Source organism: Pungitius pungitius, chromosome 12 (genome assembly GCF_949316345.1).
Source record: "Pungitius pungitius chromosome 12, fPunPun2.1, whole genome shotgun sequence".
In the NCBI taxonomy this organism is placed as follows: domain Eukaryota; kingdom Metazoa; phylum Chordata; class Actinopteri; order Perciformes; family Gasterosteidae; genus Pungitius; species Pungitius pungitius.
Genome location: NC_084911.1, coordinates 2,287,617 through 2,308,562, shown reverse-complemented (window position 1 = coordinate 2,308,562; position 20,946 = coordinate 2,287,617). Strand labels below are relative to the sequence as shown.

Below are 20,946 nucleotides of genomic sequence, written 5' to 3'. Positions count from 1 at the left end.
TCTTAATCATTAATATTATCTGTACACTAGAAGTTTTCTTTTTTTTTTCTTTTCTTTAAGCTCAACCTCGGCGTCTCTTTGGAACCCAGCTAAATCGTTAGCGGGAAAATGCCCCGTAAGCTCGTCGCGTTGAATTAAAGTGCACGAGATGCAGAAAGCTTTCGCCCGAAAGACGTTTACCGTCTTGAAGACATCTGCAGTCGGGGGGGGGGGGGGGAAATCGACTTGCAGAGCGGAGTGCGTGTGCCGGTCGTCTCTGCTGACGTCGGAGGCTCATTAGCTCCCCCCCCCCCGCCATGCTCACCGGCGCGCTGCTGGCTCGGTGGTGCAGAGCCTGGCGTGTTTCCACGCCATCCTCTTCCTGTCTCCTCGCCCACTCTGCATCGCTGTTCTCTCTTCGTTCCTACTTTTTGTGACCCCCCCAGCATAGCCTCACCCCCGCCCCCCCCCTCCCTGCACTTTCTCCACAGAGCGGGATGAATAGCATTGTCCGTGAGTGATGCCATCGCTGGCAGGCCGATGTGTGCTTGCAGTTTGCTCAGATTACAGCTTGTTTTTGCAATCATTTCTGGCATTTGGGTTCGTTTCCTCCACCCATAGCTTTTTTTGAATCCTTTTCCATCTCTTGCGCTATATATATATATATACTCACCGGCCACTTTATTTAGGTACCCCATGCTAGTAACTGGTTGGACCCCCTTTTGCCTTCGGAACTGCCTCAATTCTTCGTGGCATAGATTCAACAAGGTGCTGGAAGCATCTCAGGGAGTTTGGTCCATATTGACATGATGGCATCACACAGTTGCCGCAGATTTGTCGGCTGCACATCCATGATGTGAATCTCCCGTTCCACCACATCCCAAAGATGCTCTATTGGATTGAGATCTGGTGATTGTGGAGGCCATTTGAGTACAGCGAACTCATTGTCATGTTCAAGAAACCAGTCTGAGATGATTCCAGCTTTATGACATGGCGCATTATCCTGCTGAAAGTAGTCATCAGAAGTTGGGTACATTGTGGTCATAAAGGGATGGACATGGTCAGCAACAATACTCAGGTAGGCTGTGGCGTTGCAACGATGCTCAATTGGTACCAAGGGGCCCAAAGAGTGCCAAGAAAATATTCCCCACACCATGACACCACCACCACCAGCCTGAACCGTTGATACAAGGCAGGATGGATCCATGCTTTCATGTTGTAGACGCCAAATTCTGACCCTACCATCCGAATGTGGCAGCAGAAATCGAGGACTCATCAGACCAGGCAACGTTTTTCCAATCTTCTATTGTCCAATTTCGATGAGCTTGTGCAAATTGTAGCCTCAGTTTCCTGTTCTTAGCTGAAAGGAGTGGCACCCGGTGTGGTCTTCTGCTGCTGTAGCCCATCTGCCTCAAAGTTCGACGTACTGTGCGTTCAGAGATGCTCTTATGCCCACCTTAGTTGTAACGGGTGGTTATTTGAGTCACTGTTGCCCTTCTATCAGCTCGAACCAGTCTGGCCATTCTCCTCTGACCTCTGGCATCAACAAGGCATTTCCCGCCCACAGAACTGCCGCTCACTGGATGTTTTTTCTTTTCGGACCATTCTCTGTAAACCCTAGAGATGGTTGTGCGTGAAAATCCCAGTAGATTAGCAGTTTCTGAAATACTCAGACCAGCCTTCTGGCACCAACAATCATGCCACGTTCAAAGTCACTCAAATCACCTTTCTTCCCCATACTGATGCTCGGTTTGAACTGCAGGAGATTGTCTTGACAATGTCTACATGCCTAAATGCACTGAGTTGCCGCCATGTGATTGGCTGCTTAGAAATTAAGTGTTAACGAGCAGTTGGACAGGTGTACCTAATAAAGTGGCCGGTGAGTATATATATATATATATATATATACACTCACCGGCCACTTTATTAGGTACCCCATGCTAGTAACGGGTTGGACCCCCTTTGCCTTCAGAACTGCCTCAATTCTTCGTGGCATAGATTCAACAAGGTGCTGGAAGCATTCCCTCAGGGAGTTTGGTCCATATTGACATGATGGCATCACCAGTTGCCGCAGATTTGTCGGCTGCACATCCATGATGCGAATCTCCCGTTCCACCACATCCCAAAGATTGCTCTATTGATTGAGATCTGGTGATTGTGGAGGCCATTTGAGTACAGCGAACTCATTGTCATGTTCAAGAAACCAGTCTGAGATGATTCCCAGCTTATGACATGGCGCATTATCCTGCTGAAAGTAGCCATCAGAAGTTGGGTACATTGTGGTCATAAAGGGATGGACATGGTCAGCAACAAACTCAGGTAGGCTGTGGCGTTGCAACGATGCTCAATTGGTTATCAAGGGGCCCAAAGAGTGCCAAGAAAATATTCCCCACACCATGACACCACCACCACCAGCCTGAACCGTTGATACAAGGCAGGATGGATCCATGCTTTCATGTTGTAGACGGCAAATTCTGACCCTACCATCCGAATGTCGCAGCAGAAATCGAGACTCATCAGACCAGGCAACGTTTTTCATTCTTCTATTGTCCAATTTCGATGAGCTTGTGCAAATTGTAGCCTCAGTTTCCTGTTCTTAGCTGAAAGGAGTGGCACCCGGTGTGGTCTTCTGCTGCTGTAGCCCATCTGCCTCAAAGTTCGACGTACTGTGCGTTCAGAGATGCTCTTATGCCCACCTTGTTGTAACGGGTGGTTATTTGAGTCACTGTTTGCCCTTCTATCAGCTAGAACCAGTCTGGCCATTCTCCTCTGACCTCTGGCATCAACAAAGGCATTCCGCCCACAGAACTGCCGCTCACTGGATGTTTTTTCTTTTCGGACCATTCTCTGTAAACCATAGAGATGGTTGTGCGTGAAAATCCCAGTAGATTAGCAGTTTCTGAAATACTCAGACCAGCCCTTCTGGCACCAACAATCATGCCACGTTCAAAGTCACTCAAATCACCTTTCTTCCCATACTGATGCTCGGTTTGAACTGCAGGAGATTGTCTTGACAATGTCTACATGCCTAAATGCACTGAGTTGCCGCCATGTGATTGGCTGCTTAGAAATTAAGTGTTAACGAGCAGTTGGACAGGTGCTACCTAATAAAGTGGCCGGTGAGTGTATATATATATATATAGCGCAAGAGATGTCATTTTCCTCCACTTCATTTCTCTTTTGTTGCATCAACTTTATTGCTCCCCTGTAAACCCGACGGGAGCGATGCTCATATCGAGACATTTTAATGAGAAACCGAACGCTAACAAGAGCACGCCCAACTCCAAGAAGAGTTCCAGCATACTCATGATCATATGAGGCAGTGAGTTTGCTTTAAAGTCACGAGGTAAACCTGAAGACACAAGTTATCCGTGTTGTGCTTTCTCAAAATCAATTTTGTAGGCTGCATAGCGAGGTCACGGCCATGTCCTCGTGTGTGTGTGTGTGTGTGTGTGTGTGTGTGTGTGTGTGTGTGTGTGTGTGTGTGTGTGTTGTGTGTGTGTGTGTGTGTGTGTGTGTGTGTGTGTGTGTGTGTGTGTGTGTGTGTGTGTGTGTGTGTGTGTGTGTGTGTGTGTGTGTGGTTCAGGTAATGACATTCTTCACTCGCCTGTGGGAGCTCCCCCCGACGTGCGCGCCTGGCTTATTAAAACGGGAGCAGGTTTTAACAAAAGCTTGGTCTGCCGTGCTGAGACGTGTCCTCGCTTTACCGGATGATTGCTGTGGTGCTTCATTTCGTAGGAGGAGGAGGAGGAGAAGAAGGAGGACATATTTCATCCCCTTACCTCGGCGGTATCAGATTTATTTACCCAGAGGGGGAAAACATCCTGACTCTTTTACGGTCCCGTATCTTTGTTTATGTCTCCTCTCCACATGGACTCACTGAGGAGCCCTGATGCACTGCGCTCCGTTCATGTGCATATATGGCCACGGCCCCGCGCTGTCGCCGGCTTAGGTATTCTCTGCCCGACGGCGGGCCGCGGCTTCATCCCGGGAGAGGGCCGCCGCGCCCAGCTGTTCCCCGAGATGGGCGTTTTCGTTTGCGCATCTCCATCTGGCCTTGAACGGCCTTTGTGCTGAGGAGAGAGAGAGAGAGAGAGAGGTGCAGGGCTGCTGACCGGCTCATGTTGCTCGCTGACGCACGGCTACGCAAAGCCTCCTGCTTTGTGGGCAGATGAGACTGCGGCAGAGTGTGTGTGTGTGTGTGTGTGTGTGTGTGTGTGTGTTTGTGTGTGTGTTTGTGTGTGTGTTTTGTGAGTGCGTGTGTCCAGTTGTTAGCAGGAATCTACGGCCCACTCGCTCCGCTCTAATTCGCTGGGTGCACTTGAGCATCTAGTGGAGCTCACAGCGCAGTGTGCATCATTACAATCATCATAGTATTAATATCTCCTTTCTGTCCTTGCAGAAGAAAAGTTTTTTTTTTATATATATTTTGAAGTGAAAGCATTGTGTCCCCTTTTTTTAAGTTTTTCACTGTATTGACTTTGTTCTTATTCTTCTTTTTGTCCTTTTGCCCCTTTTTAGGTAAGGTTTGTTGGATCCCCTCTGTATGTCAGTGTGTGTGTGTGTGTGTGTGTGTGTGCGTGGCTGTGTTTTCTTTCTCCCACTCTGCGGTTGACCTCAATGTAACACCACTTTTACAGTGTACCGTAGGCTTATGGCCTCTGTCAGCTTCCTCCTCTCTGCTTCATAAACACTAAACCTTTATTTCGCATCTGCACAAAGAATATGAAGCGCTTCGATTTAAGCAAAGAATCAAAATCCCTTTTAAATCAAGCTAGATTTAGGAAGCCATGATTCCACCACATCCCTTAGAATCATCGTCTCCACGTACTGTTTTAAAAAAAATTCTTTCCGCTGCTGCTGTCGGGTATCTGATTGGCTGTAACCACGGCTCAGACTTTGAATGGCTTGCAGAGTAGACGACCCCCCCCCCCCCCCCCCCCCCCCCCCTCTGCTTGTTTGCCTGTTTCTACCTCCAAACCTGTGTCACTTGTGCGTATGTGTGTGTGGTCATTACGTGGGACTGAGATGTGTGTGTGTGTGTGTCTGTTACTGACCGGGTCATAGAGTCAACTTACAGGGACAAATCTCACCACTCTTCTACACCCCCCACCCGCCCCCGGTTTCTTTGGCCGCCCCCCCTCCTGCACAGCATGTTTGTCCCAGACGAGCACTCTTGCCTGCCTCAAACCGCCACACTCACCGGGGGGGGGGGGGGGGGGGGGGCTTTAAGCAGTGCTGGAGGTAGTAACACGCTCGACTACAGCTTCTACACCACGTAGCTCTGCACGTTTATATGTTTATATGTTAGACATGGTTGGTGCATGACGGAAGACAGTACAACAATGGACAACAGACAACGTAGTGCAGCAATAAGATAAAAATATAATAAAATACATGCTATGGGTTAGTACGCTAAAGTGCACTTTGATGAGAGGTGCTGCCACATAGCAACGCAGACCCGACTCTAAGCACTGCTCAAAGCCCTCGCTGGCTCTTTCCTCGGGTACATTCTGTGTGTGTGTCATGTGTTCACCAATCTCGGCGAGATTTGCAAGCTGGGCTGCGAGGCAAATAAAAAAAAAAAAAAAAAGAGAGAGAACCTCTTGAGAGGAGGTGGGGGGGGAATGGGGGCCGTCCCTAAAGCCATCTTGTCGTCTCAGGCGAGGTGCTAGAACACAGCCAGTGTCCGAAATCATTCACTCACTCACTCACTACTTCTGGCCCGGCGTCTAGTCGGACGACATAGTGAGCTCACCCCCCTTAACCCCCCCTGCAACGTCGACAGGACACTTCATCCGCGTTGGTGACTGCGTCAATCAAAGCGGCGTGTGACGGGCGTGCGTGCTGGGGCTGATGATCACGGGTTGTTAGACCTTCGGTTGAGTGGTTCCTGGTCAGGAAGAGCTTTTATTGTGAAATGTAACAAAGGGGAGTAGCAGAGAAACTACGCTGCCGTATTGACATGACGTCGTGTTTGTTTTGTGACGCGTCCTCTCTCTCCTCCCGTCCGTATGCCGTGCGTCCTCCAGTGCAATGCATGATGGTACATGGCGCTCGCCTCGTGACCCGTCGGTTGTTCGCTACTCTTTTTCACGAGGGCATTGTGGGACACCTTGAGTCCAATACAGGCGCGTAGTAATCTTGTCACCACACATTCGGGCCAGCAACAAAAAATGGCCCGACTGGCCTATTAACTCCACCAGCTAGTGAGCAGCGAGTGATTTTGGACACTTTGAAGAAGAACCGATAATTTCCCTGTAACAGAATCTCAAAACGGTTGATTTTTTTGTGAAGGATGTGCTCCTTTTTTCCCCTGATTGGTAGTGCTACAGGGAAAAGGGACCACTTGGGGGGGGGGGGGGGGTGCGTTGCAAGGCTTAGGAGTCAGGGGGGGGTCCGGGGAGAGTGGTGAGAGGAAATCCTGTTAGCACCGAGCCCAGAGTGGGGGGGTGACCACACTGAAGCCCCTTTGGTATCACCCCCCTCCCTCCCCAGTAAACCACACACCCCCCCCACCCCCCCCCCCCCCCCCCCCCCCCCTTCTCTATGTGCCTCAATCTTCCTGCTTAACCAATTGGTGTTTCTTTTTTACAGCGATTTGATCCTGCCCATGTTGTGCTGATGGTAAACTTAGTGGTAAATGTTATTTTATCCCCCAATTGAATTGTTTTTTTTTATTTTATCTTAATTTCTCCCCCGGTTTTTTTGTTGTGTGTTCCTCTCATCAGAGCACCAATGCTACATAGGCTTTCAATTCTCTCTGTGTTAGTCCTCATTCTGCTGCTTGTATATTATCATGCATACGTATTACTCTTAGAACGTTGTCATTTCGTTTGTTTCAGTTTTTTTTTTTTTAAATACCTCGTGATTCACACCCTGTGATTTAGATGCACATTGTTTTTTCCGTCTGGTCCCTTTCTTTTTCCACTGGAATGGGTAATGTGGACGTATTGTCACTGTTTTAAGATTGGTGATAGTTTGGGGTGAGTGTACCTGTGCATCGATCCTTATTTTCCGGGGGGGGGGGGGCCTGGCTTGTGACTCTGCTCGGACAGACCACTGCAGTGGCGACGCCTTTTCTCTGGTTTCACTCCCCTACATCGCTGTCGGAGCAAAGCGCGTCCGTCAGTCGATGGTTCCCGTGGTCTAACGCATCACGCGGGGCGGGTTCTCTCCTCAGTGGAGCGGGGCCCGCAACCATCGTGCAAATCATCTAAATGTAAAAGTGCAGCTGACCGACACTGCAGTGGGACTGAGGGTCCGGCTCGGTCAGTAAATGTTAACCAGCGCCCGTGCATCTATGATTTTTCCGAACGAATATGTCATTGGGCTGTGATGAGCAAGTTACTCTCAGGGAGCACAGGAACAGATTGGCGTTGAATAAAAGTCGGACCTTCCTCCGTCCAGGAAGAGATGCAGCTCGATTTAAAGTCACATTTAGTATAGTAAGTATTACTTTTCATGGCCGCTGGGTAGCAAAGGAACATCAACTTGGCTCACACAGCCCAATGCTTGTTGTTATTCCATATGCGCAATGGTATGAATAAAATTATGATTCATAAAAATGAATGTGGGAGGAAAAAAAAAAAAAACTGAAACCAAACTTAATTGATAATCACTATCAGTAAGACTGATTATTGTATCTGGCTGGCGACAGGAGCAGCAGAACTAGTCCAAATTATCTTGATGCCTTTTGTTTTAAATCCACCCCCTCCCCCCCCAAAACCCCTTCCTGTCTATCTGTCTGTCTGCCCTCCACTTCCCCCCCCCCCTCCCCTCCCATCCCCATGTTTTACCAGGTAAGTATCCCCATCCCTTGCACTGTCACCATGGCGATACCTGGCCTGTGACGTCACTCTGCTGTAGTTCAGTGCTTGTGTCCTTTTTTTAATTTTTACTGTCTTTCTCTCTGCTTTGTTTGGCTGATTTATGAGTGGATTAAGCAATTCTGTGTCAATCTCCAAAGTAGTTTTGATTTTATATATATATATATATATATATTTTATATATCTAATGTTTCATTCTGTTTTTTTTTTGGTTGTCTTTGGTTTGTTTATTTTCCTACAGTCCATTTCCTTCCGATCCAGCTCTTTTCACAGCTTACGTAATGGAGAAAAAAAATGAAATAAGCTTGCAGCTTCTAGTCATAACGGGGTTGAGTGGGGGGGGGTCATATTGGAACTCGGGACCGGTGAAGAGGCATCCAGGGTCACCGGCCCGCGGGCCGTTGAGAAAGAGATGACGCAATAGGCCTTAGATAATACTAAATCTGGCATTCCGGGTGTAACGGGACTGCAGCAGTGAGCGGGTGGAGGAGGGGTGGTGCGTTGTACAACATGTAAGCAGATTGGCTCCGAGCTGACGGGCCTGTTTCTAGGGAACTTTACCCGTCTCCGCTGCCCTTCACTTTCACCTCCACCCCCCTCACAAGTACAATAATTGCAGCTAATTTGCCTCAATTCAAAATGCTGGTCAGCCGGGTCCGATGTTGGGGGGGGGGGGGGGGGGGGGGGGACGTAAAGGACGTAGAGAGACACATTGGTCTCTGCTCTGTGGCTGCAGTAAGCTGTGAGAATGGCTGGTGTTTGGTTCACTGTAGCTTTCTGTCTCTTTGCACTTCAAGGCAAAAAATCTCTAACCCCAGCACCCTATGCTCTAAAAGCAGGCTGTCACCGAGCTGCCCCCCCCGTCCCCCCCCCCCCCCCGTCTCGGAAGCTCACCTCGTCCTCTCTCTGTCTCTTTCCTCTTAGGACGCACCGACCCCGTGCCCCATCACCCTCAAATACGACGTCATGGGGATGGGACGCATGGAGATGGAGGTAAGATGCTGTTTATTTCATCCCCGTGTGGGGAAATGAATATGATATTAATCAAATAATTGGAATTGGAGTTCACACCTTCTTAGACACGCTCTCGCCTTTCTCACGTAATCTGGAGGAAAAGAAAACCGACCAATCACAGCCCCCCCCCCCCGTAGCCCAAACGCAGCAGCTTGTCCACGCGCTTTGTTTGTCGTCTGGTGGTGTAACTTATCTGTCCTTTTTATTATTATTTTTTTTTAGCTGGACTATGCAGAGGACGCCACAGAGAAGAGAAGAGTGCTCGAGGTGGAGAAGGAGGACACAGAAGAACTGCGGCAAAAATACAAGGTGAGGCCCCCCCCACCCTCGGCCGGGCGACATTGCAGACTCTGTGCTGGTTAACGCTTTTCTCCCTCACATGTTCACCCGCTTTTCCTTCCTGGGTTCTCTATCGACCACAGGACCAGGTGGAGAAGGAGAAAGCCATTGCAAAGGCTCTGGAAGACCTGAGAGCCAATTTCTACTGTGAGCTGTGTGACAAACAGTACACCAAACACCAGGAGTTTGACAACCACATCAACTCGTACGACCACGCTCACAAGCAGGTACTTCTGGTCCGTCGGCTCCCGGGCGCCAAAGTGGAGCCGTTCGCTTTCTGTGTTGAGAAGGGACCCTGACGTGCTTGGTTTCTCTCGTTTTTCTTCTAACGCAGCGTCTCAAAGAGCTCAAGCAGAGAGAGTTCGCTCGCAACGTTTCGTCCCGTACCCGCAAAGGTGGGAAGAAGCACGAAAAGATGCTGCGCCGACTGCACGAGCTGGCCGAGCAGAGGAAACAACAGGACCGGTAAGAGCTCGTTCCTGCGCTGCCCCCTGCTGGCTGGATTTCAGGGTGCATATTTCTGCAGCTACGCATCACTGTCCAAGGCCACATATCATAAACAGAAGTAGAGATTGTAGATTACACGGTTTCAATCAAGCATTGAAGGTTTTTCCTCTTATCTTACATCTATTGTTTTTTATATTTGTTCAGATGTTCACACGTGGTGCTTTTTCAACAAGAGAGCTCATCCTGGTTTTTGTGTTTCAGCACGCCAGGAAGTGGCCCCATGTTCAAACCGACCACCGTTGCTGTCGACGGAGAGAAGTCGGAAGACGGCGACCTGACGCCCGAGAACGCCGCTTTACCGGACTGCGTCCTGGAAGGACCTTTTGTAGACAAAAGTGAAGAAAACTCCCCGAGGGCAGCTCCCACCATCAGCTTCTCTCTGGGGAAGAACACCTCCACCTCCCCAACACCGTGTGGAGCGTCCAAAGTCAGCGTGTCCTTCTCGTTTGCCAAGAAGGCTCCGGTGAAGCTGGACACGGTCGCTGCGGTGTTTGCCGATCACGGAGAGGAAGCCGTGGAGGAAGAGGAGGGCCAGGAGGGAGAGAGGGCCGCAGGGCAGGAGGAGACATCGGGCAGCAGCTCAAACAGCCCCAAGGACGGATCGGGAGGGGGCGAAGGAGCAGAGGGCGCCGTTGCCGTTGCCGTGGCGGAGGCGGAGGAGGCGGAGCAGCCGGACGACGGAGCTTCTTTAGCCTCCACCCTCAATAAGCTGAAGATGATGATGAAAAAAGAGGAGGGCTATGCTGGACAGGAGCCCGAGTACTATCACTACATACCTCCGGCCCACTGCCGGGTGAAGCCTCACTTCCAGTTTCTGCTCTTCATGAGAGCCACGGACCAGTGTCCGACCAAAGAAGAGGAAGATGACGAGGAGGAGGACAAGGAGGAGGAGGAGGACGACAAGGAGGAGGCCAAGGAGGAGAAGAAGGCTAAAGACAGTCCTGAAAAAACGGAAGCCGACGTCGCAGAGTGCAGAGCGGAGAAAGAACAAGATGACATCACTTCACCAGCCCCTCCCTCGCCCGACGTGGAGACGGAGGACGTCCCTTCGCCGGATGCAGAAACGGCCCCCGTCGCTCCCGCGTCCCCTCCTCGAAAAGCGGAGACCGCGCCGGATTCCGCTCTCGACGCCGACTCGGGCCCCAAAGTCCCCACGGGTCCCTTCTTCCCGGTTCTGAGTAAAGACGAGAGCACGACCCTGCAGTGGCCCTCCGAGCTCCTGGAATTCACCAAAGCACAGCCCTCGCTGTCGTACAGCTGCAATCCCCTCTACTTCGACTTCAAGCTGTCCCGCAACAAAGGAGTGCGCGGTGGGAAAGCGGCAAAGTCCTCAAAGCCTTGTGAAGAATCGAATGACAAGGCGAAAGAGTCGGCCCAAGAAGGTAAGACTAATAAACCGGGGACCAGCACCGACAGAGACAAGGCAGCAATGGCGGCAGAGACGGCCGAGGGGGGGGAGCAAAAGCCCGAGACCGGCGGCGCCAGCAGCAGCAGCGCCAAGAAGAAAAAGAAGAAGAAGAAGCATAAGAAGTCCGCAAAGCGCTCCAAGCGCAAAGGAAAAGACACGGCGGCGAAGGAAGATGTGGAGGGCGAGGCTGAGGCGGCTCAAGAGAAACCCAAGAAGAAGAAAAAACACAAACGGAAGAAGAGCAAAAACAAGGCTCCGGATCAGGATGAGGCTGCAGGCGACGGAAAGGAGGAGCCAAAGTCGGAAGAAAAGGCCGTCGCCTCCTCTGTTACACTGGCGGCGGGAGGGGGCGGGGCTACGGGGAACGTCGAGTCGGGGAAGAGGAAGCGCGCTGCGAAGGAACCGCCCTGCAAGTCGGGAGCAGAGGAAGGCGGAGCGGCACGAGGCGGCGACAGGGCGAACGCCTCGGAGGAGCACAGAGGCGCCAAGCGACACAAGGCCGACTCCGGCGCGCCTCAGAGCGCCTCCTGCTCCACCTCGGCACAAAAGAGCCCCGGCCCCGCTCGGCCCCCCAGCAGCGAGAGCGAGGAAGAAGGCGGCTCCAACACCCAGCACCGCTCACGCCATCACCGGTCGAGTCCTCGGGAACAACAACAACCACAACAACAACAACAACAACAACAGCAGCAGCAGCAGCGGCGCCATCACAGCGAGGAATCCCGGCGGTCCTGCAGCCGCTCCTCGAGGCGCGGCGAGAGACGGGGCAGCAGTCGCCGGCGCCACCGCGGCCAGACGTCCCGCAGCCACTCGTACTCCAGCAGCTCGGAGCGCTCGTCGGCGGGCAGCAGCGCCTACAGCCGCCGCAGCCGCAGCTACTCGGACAGCTACAGCGACTACAGCAAAGAGGGCCGCGGGCGGAGGCGCTCCAAGCGCTCGTCGGACTCGGAGTACGAGCGGCGGGGGAGCCGCGGGCGGAGGCGCTCCAGGAGACGCCAGTCGTCCTCGTCGTCCTCGGAGGAGTCCCGCTCGCGCTCGCGCAGCTACGGCCGCCGGAAGAGGCACCGGCGGCACCGGCGCCGCCACCACCAGCGCAGCAGCAGCTCGAGAAGCTCCAGCAGCTGGAGCCGCAGCACCAGCGCCAGATCCTGGAGGCGGAGCTACAGCCGCAGCCACAGCTCCGCCAGCCGCTCCTCCAGCTCCACCAAGGGCTCCTCGCGCCGCCGGGCCCCTCGGGCGCGGGCGGAGGCCGACGCGCAGCGCAGAGACTTCAACCGCTCCTGCGTCTACCGCTCGCAGTCGCCACGCTTGTCCTCGTCGCGAGGCCTCAACCGCAACAGCCACTCCTCCGGGCCGCAGGCGGCGAGGTCCGGGGTGTCGCGGGACGCAGGCGACCAGAAGAACAGCCTGACGGCGCGCCAGCTGCTGGAGAAGGTCCAGTCTAAGAAAAGCTCCGATGATTCCACCACGGGAACCAAATCTGGGCTGAAGATCAAGGACCCGCCGCAGGGATACTTTGGTCCCAAGCTGCCGCCGACCCTCGGGAGCAAAGCCATGCTGCCGCTGTTTGGTAAGCTGCAGGCCGGCAAGAAGCTCATGATCCCTCTGACCCGACCGGACGAGGGAGACAAGTCCGGAGCGGGCAAGTGCTCTGAGCCGGAGGTCATCCTGGTGGAGCCGATCCGAGAGTTCCCCCCCCCTCCCCCGCCGCCGCCTCCGGCCCCGCCGGTCCAGAAGGTGGAGGAGGCCCCACAGGTCGTAGTGGTGCAAGAGGAGGTGCTGCATCCCGCCGCCGAAGCCCAGCTGCACCAGGAACCGGGGCCGATGTACGAACAGGACCCGTCCATGGCCATGGCCCAGTACCAGGGAGAAGCGGTACAGGACCCCTGTCAAAATCCCATGCTGGACCCCCTCATGACGGAAATGCAGCAGCAGCATCAGCAGCAGCAGATGCACGTGTACCCGGCCTACCCCCCGCCCACCATGGAGGAGGAATGCATGGAGGCGGAGGAGGACGGCCTGGCTCCTCTGGAGAGTCAGCCCATCACCTTCACGCCGGAGGAGATGGAGAAGTACGGCAAGCTGCAGCAGGCCGCGCAGCAGCACATCCAGCAGCAGCTGATGGCCAAGCAGGTCAAGACGTTCCCCTCCGCCGCCGCAGCCGCCGCCGCCGCAGCGGCAAACATGGCCGCCAACATGGCGCCGGCTCAGCCCCCCCAGGCCATGCAGCAGATCCACATCCAGCAGCCCACCGTGTCCATGGCCTCCGGCACGTCGATCACCACGGTGCAGCACGCCATCCTGCAGCACCACGCCGCCACCGCCGCGGCCATGGGGCTCCACCCGGCGCACGCCCACCACCCGCACCCTGCGCACCAGCTGGCCCAGGTGCACCACATTCCTCAGCACCACCTTACCCCCATCTCCCTGTCCCCCCTGGGCCACTCCCTGAGCCACTCCCTGGGCCACTCTCTGGGCCACTCGCTAGGTCACTCCCTGGGACACGCAGGCCTGATCCCCGCCCACCACACGGCCTTCCTCTCCGGTCAGCCCATCCACATCATCCCGGCGTCCGCGCTGCACCACACCCCGCTGGCGCTCCACCACCTGCCGCATCACCTCTACCCGACGCTGTTTGCGCAGCGGCCCTCGCAGGCTGCGGCGGCGGCGGCCCTCCAGCTCCACCCGCTGCTGCACCCAATCTTCTCAGGGCAGGACCTGCAGCACCCACCCAACCACGGCTCTTGAGGAACCTGGACGTCCGGGTTCAGGACTTTGAGGATGAACCACCCGCTGGCCGGCGAGCAGAAGGTGGAGCCATCAAGTGGGGCCGCCTGCGTTGGGCTCAAAGGGGACTTCAACGTTGTCTTCTGGCTCGTGGGATTTTTTTTTTTCTTGTTGAGGGGTCGATCTAAAAAGACGGTAGTTTCTATTTCAGCTGAAGGTGTATTAACACCTGTTTGTGTTTCAATGAGAAACCACTGGAGTTTTTTTTTTGTTCTCTTTTGGCTGAAGCCAAATCATGTCGAGAGGCGGAGGACGTGACTCTGTGACCTACTTATACTTACTGATATCGTTGGTTTTCATATGACTACTTGCTCTCTACTGGTCTCTAATAATTTGTAATGCAGTAACTTGTACATATATCAGTGTGTAATGTGAAGAATCCCACCAATGATGAGCATTTGAAAGGACAGCTGTGGTGTCCTGACCGGTGTGACGTAGGGAGGTGAAGCTGCACCTGAATAAATTGCACTGAAAATCTGTACATCAAGGTGGTGCGTTTGCATCATGTAACAATAAGATTGTAGTATACTGCAATAATTGTATTTTTCTGTTTTTAAATTATTTTCCCAAATGCTCTTCTGAAGAAGAACAGTGTTTTTTGCTTTTGTGTAATTTTGTAAATAAAGCTGCTGTAGATGAACCTAATAACATTCTAGAGGTTTTGGTAAAAAGCAGAAGGATGGAAGAAGGTTGAGTGGGAGTATTTTATCACGTTTGTTTATACATTAGCGCGCTTAAGCCGGGCTGCCATGGCAAAGGATAGTGATCCGTCGAACAGTAACAACTCTGTATTTTCTAAGAACTTACTGTTTCAGCAAATAAAATCTTGAGTTCACGCGTGTTCTTCTATAATTACATTACATACAGTCCTTCAGGGTCTCGATGGACCTGTAGATGGCGCTCTAGTTACCATGAATATCGTTCATTTGATGAAGTTACACGGCGGCGTGATGGAAACATGTTTTTATTTAGAGAATCACGTCACTCCCACAGTGGGACCAGACCTGAGCAACGATTACATATAAATTGACTGCTGCTTCCATTCACTTTCTGATCAGGTCCTTGAACATGAAGCGGAAAAAAAAGATTCTTTAGAGACAATTCTGTTCATAAGTGGAGGAAACAGATTCAGTGACGTGAGGAAAGCAGCAGACGGCTCATCAAAGTACAACAGCTCTAGTGGAGCTTTAAGTGGAATAAAATACTGACTTATTAAGGTCTTCGTCAACCTTTTCCATTGCACAAAAATGTGCCCAAAATAATTTAAATGGTGGACAACAGATTCAAATCTGATGTTAAAAAATTAAGAAATCCCTTTCTGCCACTTTTCATATCAAGAGGGACGTCGCGCCGCAGTCAGCCCAGGTATCTGATGACCAGGAACAAGCAGACGCAGGTGAGCAGCATGCCCCCGACCATGATCAGCTTGTCCTGGGTGGCCCGCTTCTCGATCAGTCTCATCACCGTGTTGGACAGCCCCAGCATGTTGGCCACGTCCAGCATCTTCTTGTGGGTCCCCTGTGCACGGAAACCAGAGAGACGACAGGTCAGACCCACCAAGGGGCCACAAATGCGACGACGACGACGGCTCTGGAAAAAGCAAGCAGCACGTGTTGCGACGATCTCGGCCCATTCGCCGGGCCGCCGCCGCCGCCAGGGCGATTCTCACGGCCGGACGGACGCGCCCTGATAAGAGGGAGCGAAAAAGCAGGAAGACCATCTCCTCCCTGGAAACGAGGACTAAACCCAACAATAGGACTATTGTGGCAGATGTCGACACCCGAAGGATCGGGTCAGGGGAGGAACCGCTCAACCCACAGCCGCCCGGGGGGGGGGGGGCGAGGGGGAAGTACCGTTCTAATGGAGACGTCATTTTAATGAGTCACTTATGATCTCTGGGTTCATGCCTTCACTATTTAAATATCAATCACAGTACTTTTTTTTGTGGGGGGGAGAATCTGGTACTCTGACAGCATTACCTTTTGAATTGGTCCCTTTATCTAGAAACAAAAAGTGACCTTTGGGTGTTTGACGTGTTCAGTGGTGCGCACACACCTTCAGGGTCGACCTCTGATCCCTGAGGCCGTTGAGGATTCCACTGCCGCTGCCCAGGAGGTCGTCCATGCCCCGGTGTGCGTTCTCCAGCTTGGAGTTAAACTGTAGGGTCTCGTCTATGGGGATGGAGGTATCTGCGTCCTATGGGACAGCAAACAAAACATTGCACGTTGTTCTGCATGAGACGTCGGGAATGTTATCACAAACGTCAGCCAATCAAAGTTCACAGGGCGCCATCGCGTCCGCACCAACCCTGTTTTTATCAAAAGACTTGGACCTCTGAATGTAGCAACACTAAGCGCGTCACCTCACACACATAAAAAAAGAAAAAAGAAAGGTGGACTCACGTTGGTCGTGAATGTCCGGCTCATGAGCTCCTCCCTCTCTCGGTCCTGCGCCTCTCTGGCGTAGCGCCGGTGCTGGAAGTTCTGCAGGGCGGTGCGAAGGTGCTGGACGTCGTACTTGAGCTGGTCCACTCGCCTTGAGGGGAAAGCAGAGGAGACCTTTTAACGTGAAGCGAAAGAATCCTCCACACCTGAAACTGCATCATTTAACCACGTCATACACGTAATCCCAACAATTTCCTTCCCGTCAGGCCTCATACGGTTGGAATGAAGAGTCTCTCTCGCCCCCCCCCCCGAGTGGATGAGTCCCTGTCCACTGACGTAAATGTCTTCACGGAGCCCCGTCGTCACAGAGACAGGTCTCATCTCCTATGCCCCGCCCCTCCGTGTACACCAGATGGCGGCTGACTCCCTCTGCCTCCGCTCCAAACTCACAATTTGGCGTTCTGGCGGCGGTTCGGTGGCTCCTTGCTGGCCAGGATCTCCAGGCGCTCCAACTGGTTGAAGATCTGGTCGGTTCTCGCCTGCAGCTCGTTCTCCAACACTTGGAGGAATGGGAGAAGAACAAAAAACAGGCTTTGTTTGGGATGATTGCAGGAATGTTGTACATTTGTTTGAGGAACAACTACTCTTCAACTGCGGGTGCCCTTTGATTCCAATGTCTCCCTCTGGTTAGTTATCCTGTCACTTAGCGTCCCCCCCTCGGGTTTAAACGGCCGCTGATGTCATCAGGAGGGAAGGGGAGGAGGAGAATCACCGTCGCCTGCTGCCCGGCTCCCACCATTATCTAGAAGGACCCCCTCCCGGTTTCTGTCACTGCACCCTGCCCTGCTCCTTCCTGTGCCGGCACTCTGGACTGATTGAGGAGAGAGACACCGCCTCCTCTCCTGTCACTGCCTCGGGGAGGGGGGATTGGGGGGGGAGGGGGGCAGCCATAACAACGAGTCTGTGCTGGACCTCCATTCACCACTCACAGTGTACTGACTGCCGGTCCGTCTTCTCCAGGTGTCCCATGTACGACTGAACCTCCTGGATTTGCCTAATCCAGGATGGAAAAAAAAAAACACACACAAAAAAACAAAACAATTGACATAACAGACTAACAGATGATGCCAAAATACAACCTGATGAATATATTTAAGAATGTCAACCACCTGATGTGTGGAGAGTTTGATGATCAACACTCAAATTAGTGTAGCTCACTTACAGTTAACTACGAAGTCAGAGCTAATTAGCTCGCCGGCTACCTAAGCTAGCTGATCATTTGAGACGGCGTCCCCCGCGGTAGAGGCTCACTCACTTGTTCGTCTGGTGGTAAAGCGTCTCCATCCTGCGCGATGTGTCGAGCCGCTCCCCTGCCCGCCGGGTCCCTTTCGCGTCGGCACGTTATTTACTACGCCGTCACGTCTCGCGGGTGGCTAAGCTAGCTGGCTAGCCAGCTAACGGCAGCGGACTGCACACGTCATCAGTGGCGCGTTTGTGTACGGAAGTGGGAAAGCGGAAGTGGTGCAACGTCACCGTGAGAGATGCAGAGAGCGCGTGCGGCGGGAGGAGGGCTCACTCCGCCTCGAATGTTTAGAGACTGAAAGTGTAAAATCGCTGGAGGCCGTGATTTATCTCTTACTTTTTAAGGAGGCGAAGGAAGTAAAATGGCTTGTACCCCATTTTCTTACCGTAGTTATTTCCCTTTTTAATGTGTTTTTCTTTTAAATGAACAACTGTCTCCGTGGTTGAAAAAAGCTTTTAAATATATATATATATATATATATTTTTATAGCACATTATGAAAGTACCTTCTTTGTTTGATTAAGTGCTGTGATGTTCCAGGAAGGTGAAGCACTGACACCACCTCCAGGCACGCTGGCTCACAACAACACTCCATTGTGCACGGGGCAACATTTCTACTTGTTCAATTGATGGGGAAACTTCCCAAATGGAAATCCACGCTGCAGGCTATATCTTATATTTGATATTCTTTAATGCGTTGCTGACAGGTGTGATAGTGGAGATCACCCCCCACCCCCCCACCACCCCCCCACCAACTCTTGAGAGCACAGAGCATAATCTGTTGACATGTAGACAAGTGACAGGAAAGACTCCGTGAGACATGTCCTCGGGCTGGCTGTTGTCAGCTCAGCCTGATTCAGTGTAATAACACTATCTTATATTCATGCCCGCGGTCGGAGACACCAAAACTAATGATGTTTTTCCAGTAATGGAGGATGTCTGAGGTGTGTTTGCGAAGAAGAAGAAAAAAGCGGTGTGATTGCTGTGAGAATTTCACAACAGTTCCCTGGTGATTAAGTGGGAAGAAAAGCATCCCCGGGGGAGGGGGGAGGGGGGGGGGGGCTGCCTGCTTTCCTGGCGTCGTCACTAAAAACCACATCTCAATCACCCCTTTTTCTCCAGAACCTCCATCAGCTCGCCGTGGAAACCCCTGGAAGCAAACGCCAACCCTCGATTGCCCTTTGACCTCTTCGGTAGGTCGAACCGGCCGTCGCCGTGTTCGTGCACCTCAGCCCGGCGCGGGAGGGGGGGGGGGGGGTCGGGGCGTCGGGGCTCCGGGCGAGACGCAGACAGAGGTCCTCTCCGCCCAGAAACCTCCAGGCCTGTTCGTGCCACTTCTTGCTCTCTCGCAGTTCACCGTTCTTCGGGTTGTCATAACACATCGCTGTGGGGGAGGGTGGGGCGGGGGGGGGGGGGGGGTGGGGGGGGGTGGCAGCGGCTGGATGCGCCCGGCTTAAAGAGTAGAGACGTGGAGCGGACGGGGGGGGGGGGGGGGGAAACGAGGCCTCCCCCTTCAAACCGTTTCACATTCACCTCCCTCCTCAAGGTCGCAGGGTTCTCCCTGTCTGTCCTTTATCTTTCAGCCCCGAGGAGGGGATGAGACGAGCTTACTGGTGCTCCTGCACACCTGCATCACCACTGGCGCCGCGACCCGGAATCCGCTCTCCAGGTGCGCGGCAGGATCACGCCACTCCTGACGGGGGCCGGTGGACGGTGTGTCACAACCAACGTGGAAACCTTGAGAAATACACATCTGTCCAGCTGTGTGCTCCTTAGTTATCAGTATTAGACATTTTCATTTGGATTTGAACTTTTTTTAACCTTTTTTAAAAATGTTTTGTTACAGATCCAGTATCGGCAGATTTTCGGCAGGTTTTGAATACGGTCTTACTTTAAGAAAAATACACGTTTTATCAGCAAAAAGAGAAAAAAAAGGCAAAATGGCCCAATTGAAAGTGTCAAAGTATTGTGAATATCATATAGCCCTTTGATAAATATGAAATAATAATGTAGTGGAGTTGTAGAAGATGTCCAAAGTATCATATCATTACTTAATGTACTTCACAATGGTACCTTAGTGATAATATTTGACACACAAAGTGTCACATGTTATTTTCTATCTGTAAATACATTTGAACGTGGGGTCCAGATGCAGAATGTTCAGGTATCCGGAGGATTTTTCAAAGCTTTCGCCGGCTGCCTCACTGGATCCTCGAGGAATGCTATTTCCTGGTGGGGCCTCCCCCCCCCCCACAACGCGGGACAACGCGCTCAGTGTGCTTCCCCTTCAATTACACTGTTTAGTTCATCGGGAGAAAATGATACGTTATCGGATCACTTCTACGCCACTTTTCACGTTTTCCAGTCAACATAATGCAGCAGAACTCTCCAATGATTCCCCAAGACGGACGCAGTGAAGAAGCCAATTAACGAAGCGCAAAAGCCGCCTCGGGGTCAACAATTTTTTGGATGCCAGTCATTTTTCGAAGGCACACAGATCTTCTCCCCCCCTCGCAACCCCCCGAGGGAGACGATCCACTCGTCTTTGAAGCCGTGATGAGATGCTGAATGAAAGCAAATGAGGGCCTGTCAGAGATGACAGGAGGAACTCGTGAGGTCCCAGTGTTCCGGGGGGGGGGGGTTCTGGTGGGAAAGGGGTGAAGTGAAGGCAAACAACCACAAAGAGACACAAACTGGCTACAGAGGGATGCAAAAGAAGCAGGACGACAAAGAGACAAATAAAAGATGCAAAATGTGCAACAGAAATATTGAGAACGACTCCTGAGATACGAAACAATCGGGGGGGGGGGGGCAAAGGGACGTGGCGTGACTACAAAGAGACTACAAACAACTACTGAGAGATGCAAAAGAAGGGCAAAATGACTGCAAAAAGGATGCAAATCAACCGCAAAAGTTGATGCGGTAAAACTACAAAGACACACAAAGCAACCCTCGAAAGAAGTAAAACAAGTAGAGACTCACAAAGTGACTACAAAGAGATGCAAAACCACTGGAAAGAGACTCAAAAACATCCCCAACGACCCACAAGCACAAAGAGAAACGACCACAAAGGGAAGCAAAAGGACTGCAAAGCCACAAGAAGAGATGCAAAATGACCACAACATGATGCAAAACTACTGAAGCTGTTTTGTGTCGTCTTTCAGTTTTGTTTGCTTGATCCTACACACATTTCTGGGGGGGTGGTGGGGGGGGGGACTCTTCCATGTCTGCGTGCAGGGGCCTTCGGTTGTCTGTCCGTGCTTTGTTTTTGTTTTTGAGCGACAAATAGTTTATTCAATGATTTTCATTCGAATTATACGTTGTTTTATTTAGTCTGACCTCAGAGTGCCCAGAGCCAACGCTGTCACACACACACACACACACACAAACACACACACAC

At 52.3% G+C, this 20,946-nt stretch overlaps 3 protein-coding genes across 3 annotated transcripts in view; 2 read left to right on the top strand and 1 right to left on the bottom strand.

The window, feature by feature from the left end:
- gpatch8 (G patch domain containing 8) overlaps positions 1 to 14,695 on the top strand; it is a 25,825-nt gene extending 11,130 nt beyond the window's left edge. Inside the window, 6 exon segments of the mRNA XM_037475793.2 lie at positions 8,733 to 8,749; positions 8,751 to 8,801; positions 9,045 to 9,131; positions 9,245 to 9,388; positions 9,496 to 9,626; positions 9,870 to 14,695. Of these exon segments, the coding sequence (XP_037331690.2) occupies positions 8,733 to 8,749; positions 8,751 to 8,801; positions 9,045 to 9,131; positions 9,245 to 9,388; positions 9,496 to 9,626; positions 9,870 to 13,821 (4,382 nt within the window). The 3' untranslated portion in view covers positions 13,822 to 14,695.
- Positions 14,696 to 14,808: 113 nt separating this feature from the next.
- On the bottom strand, positions 14,809 to 17,766 carry gosr2 (golgi SNAP receptor complex member 2). The gene is made up of 6 exons (XM_037475806.2): positions 17,560 to 17,766; positions 17,234 to 17,298; positions 16,695 to 16,803; positions 16,263 to 16,395; positions 15,916 to 16,056; positions 14,809 to 15,378 (listed from the first exon to the last, which is right to left on the bottom strand). Exons 1-6 carry the CDS (start codon positions 17,586 to 17,588, stop codon positions 15,217 to 15,219), a joined length of 639 nt encoding a protein of 212 aa, XP_037331703.1. The 5' UTR covers positions 17,589 to 17,766; the 3' UTR covers positions 14,809 to 15,216.
- A 1,929-nt stretch (positions 17,767 to 19,695) lies between these two features.
- Positions 19,696 to 20,946, top strand: part of srcin1a (SRC kinase signaling inhibitor 1a) — a 23,913-nt gene continuing 22,662 nt past the window's right edge. The window contains exon 1 of the mRNA XM_062566195.1: positions 19,696 to 19,710. Within this exon, the coding sequence (XP_062422179.1) occupies positions 19,696 to 19,710 (15 nt within the window). The remainder of the gene's footprint in view (positions 19,711 to 20,946) is intronic.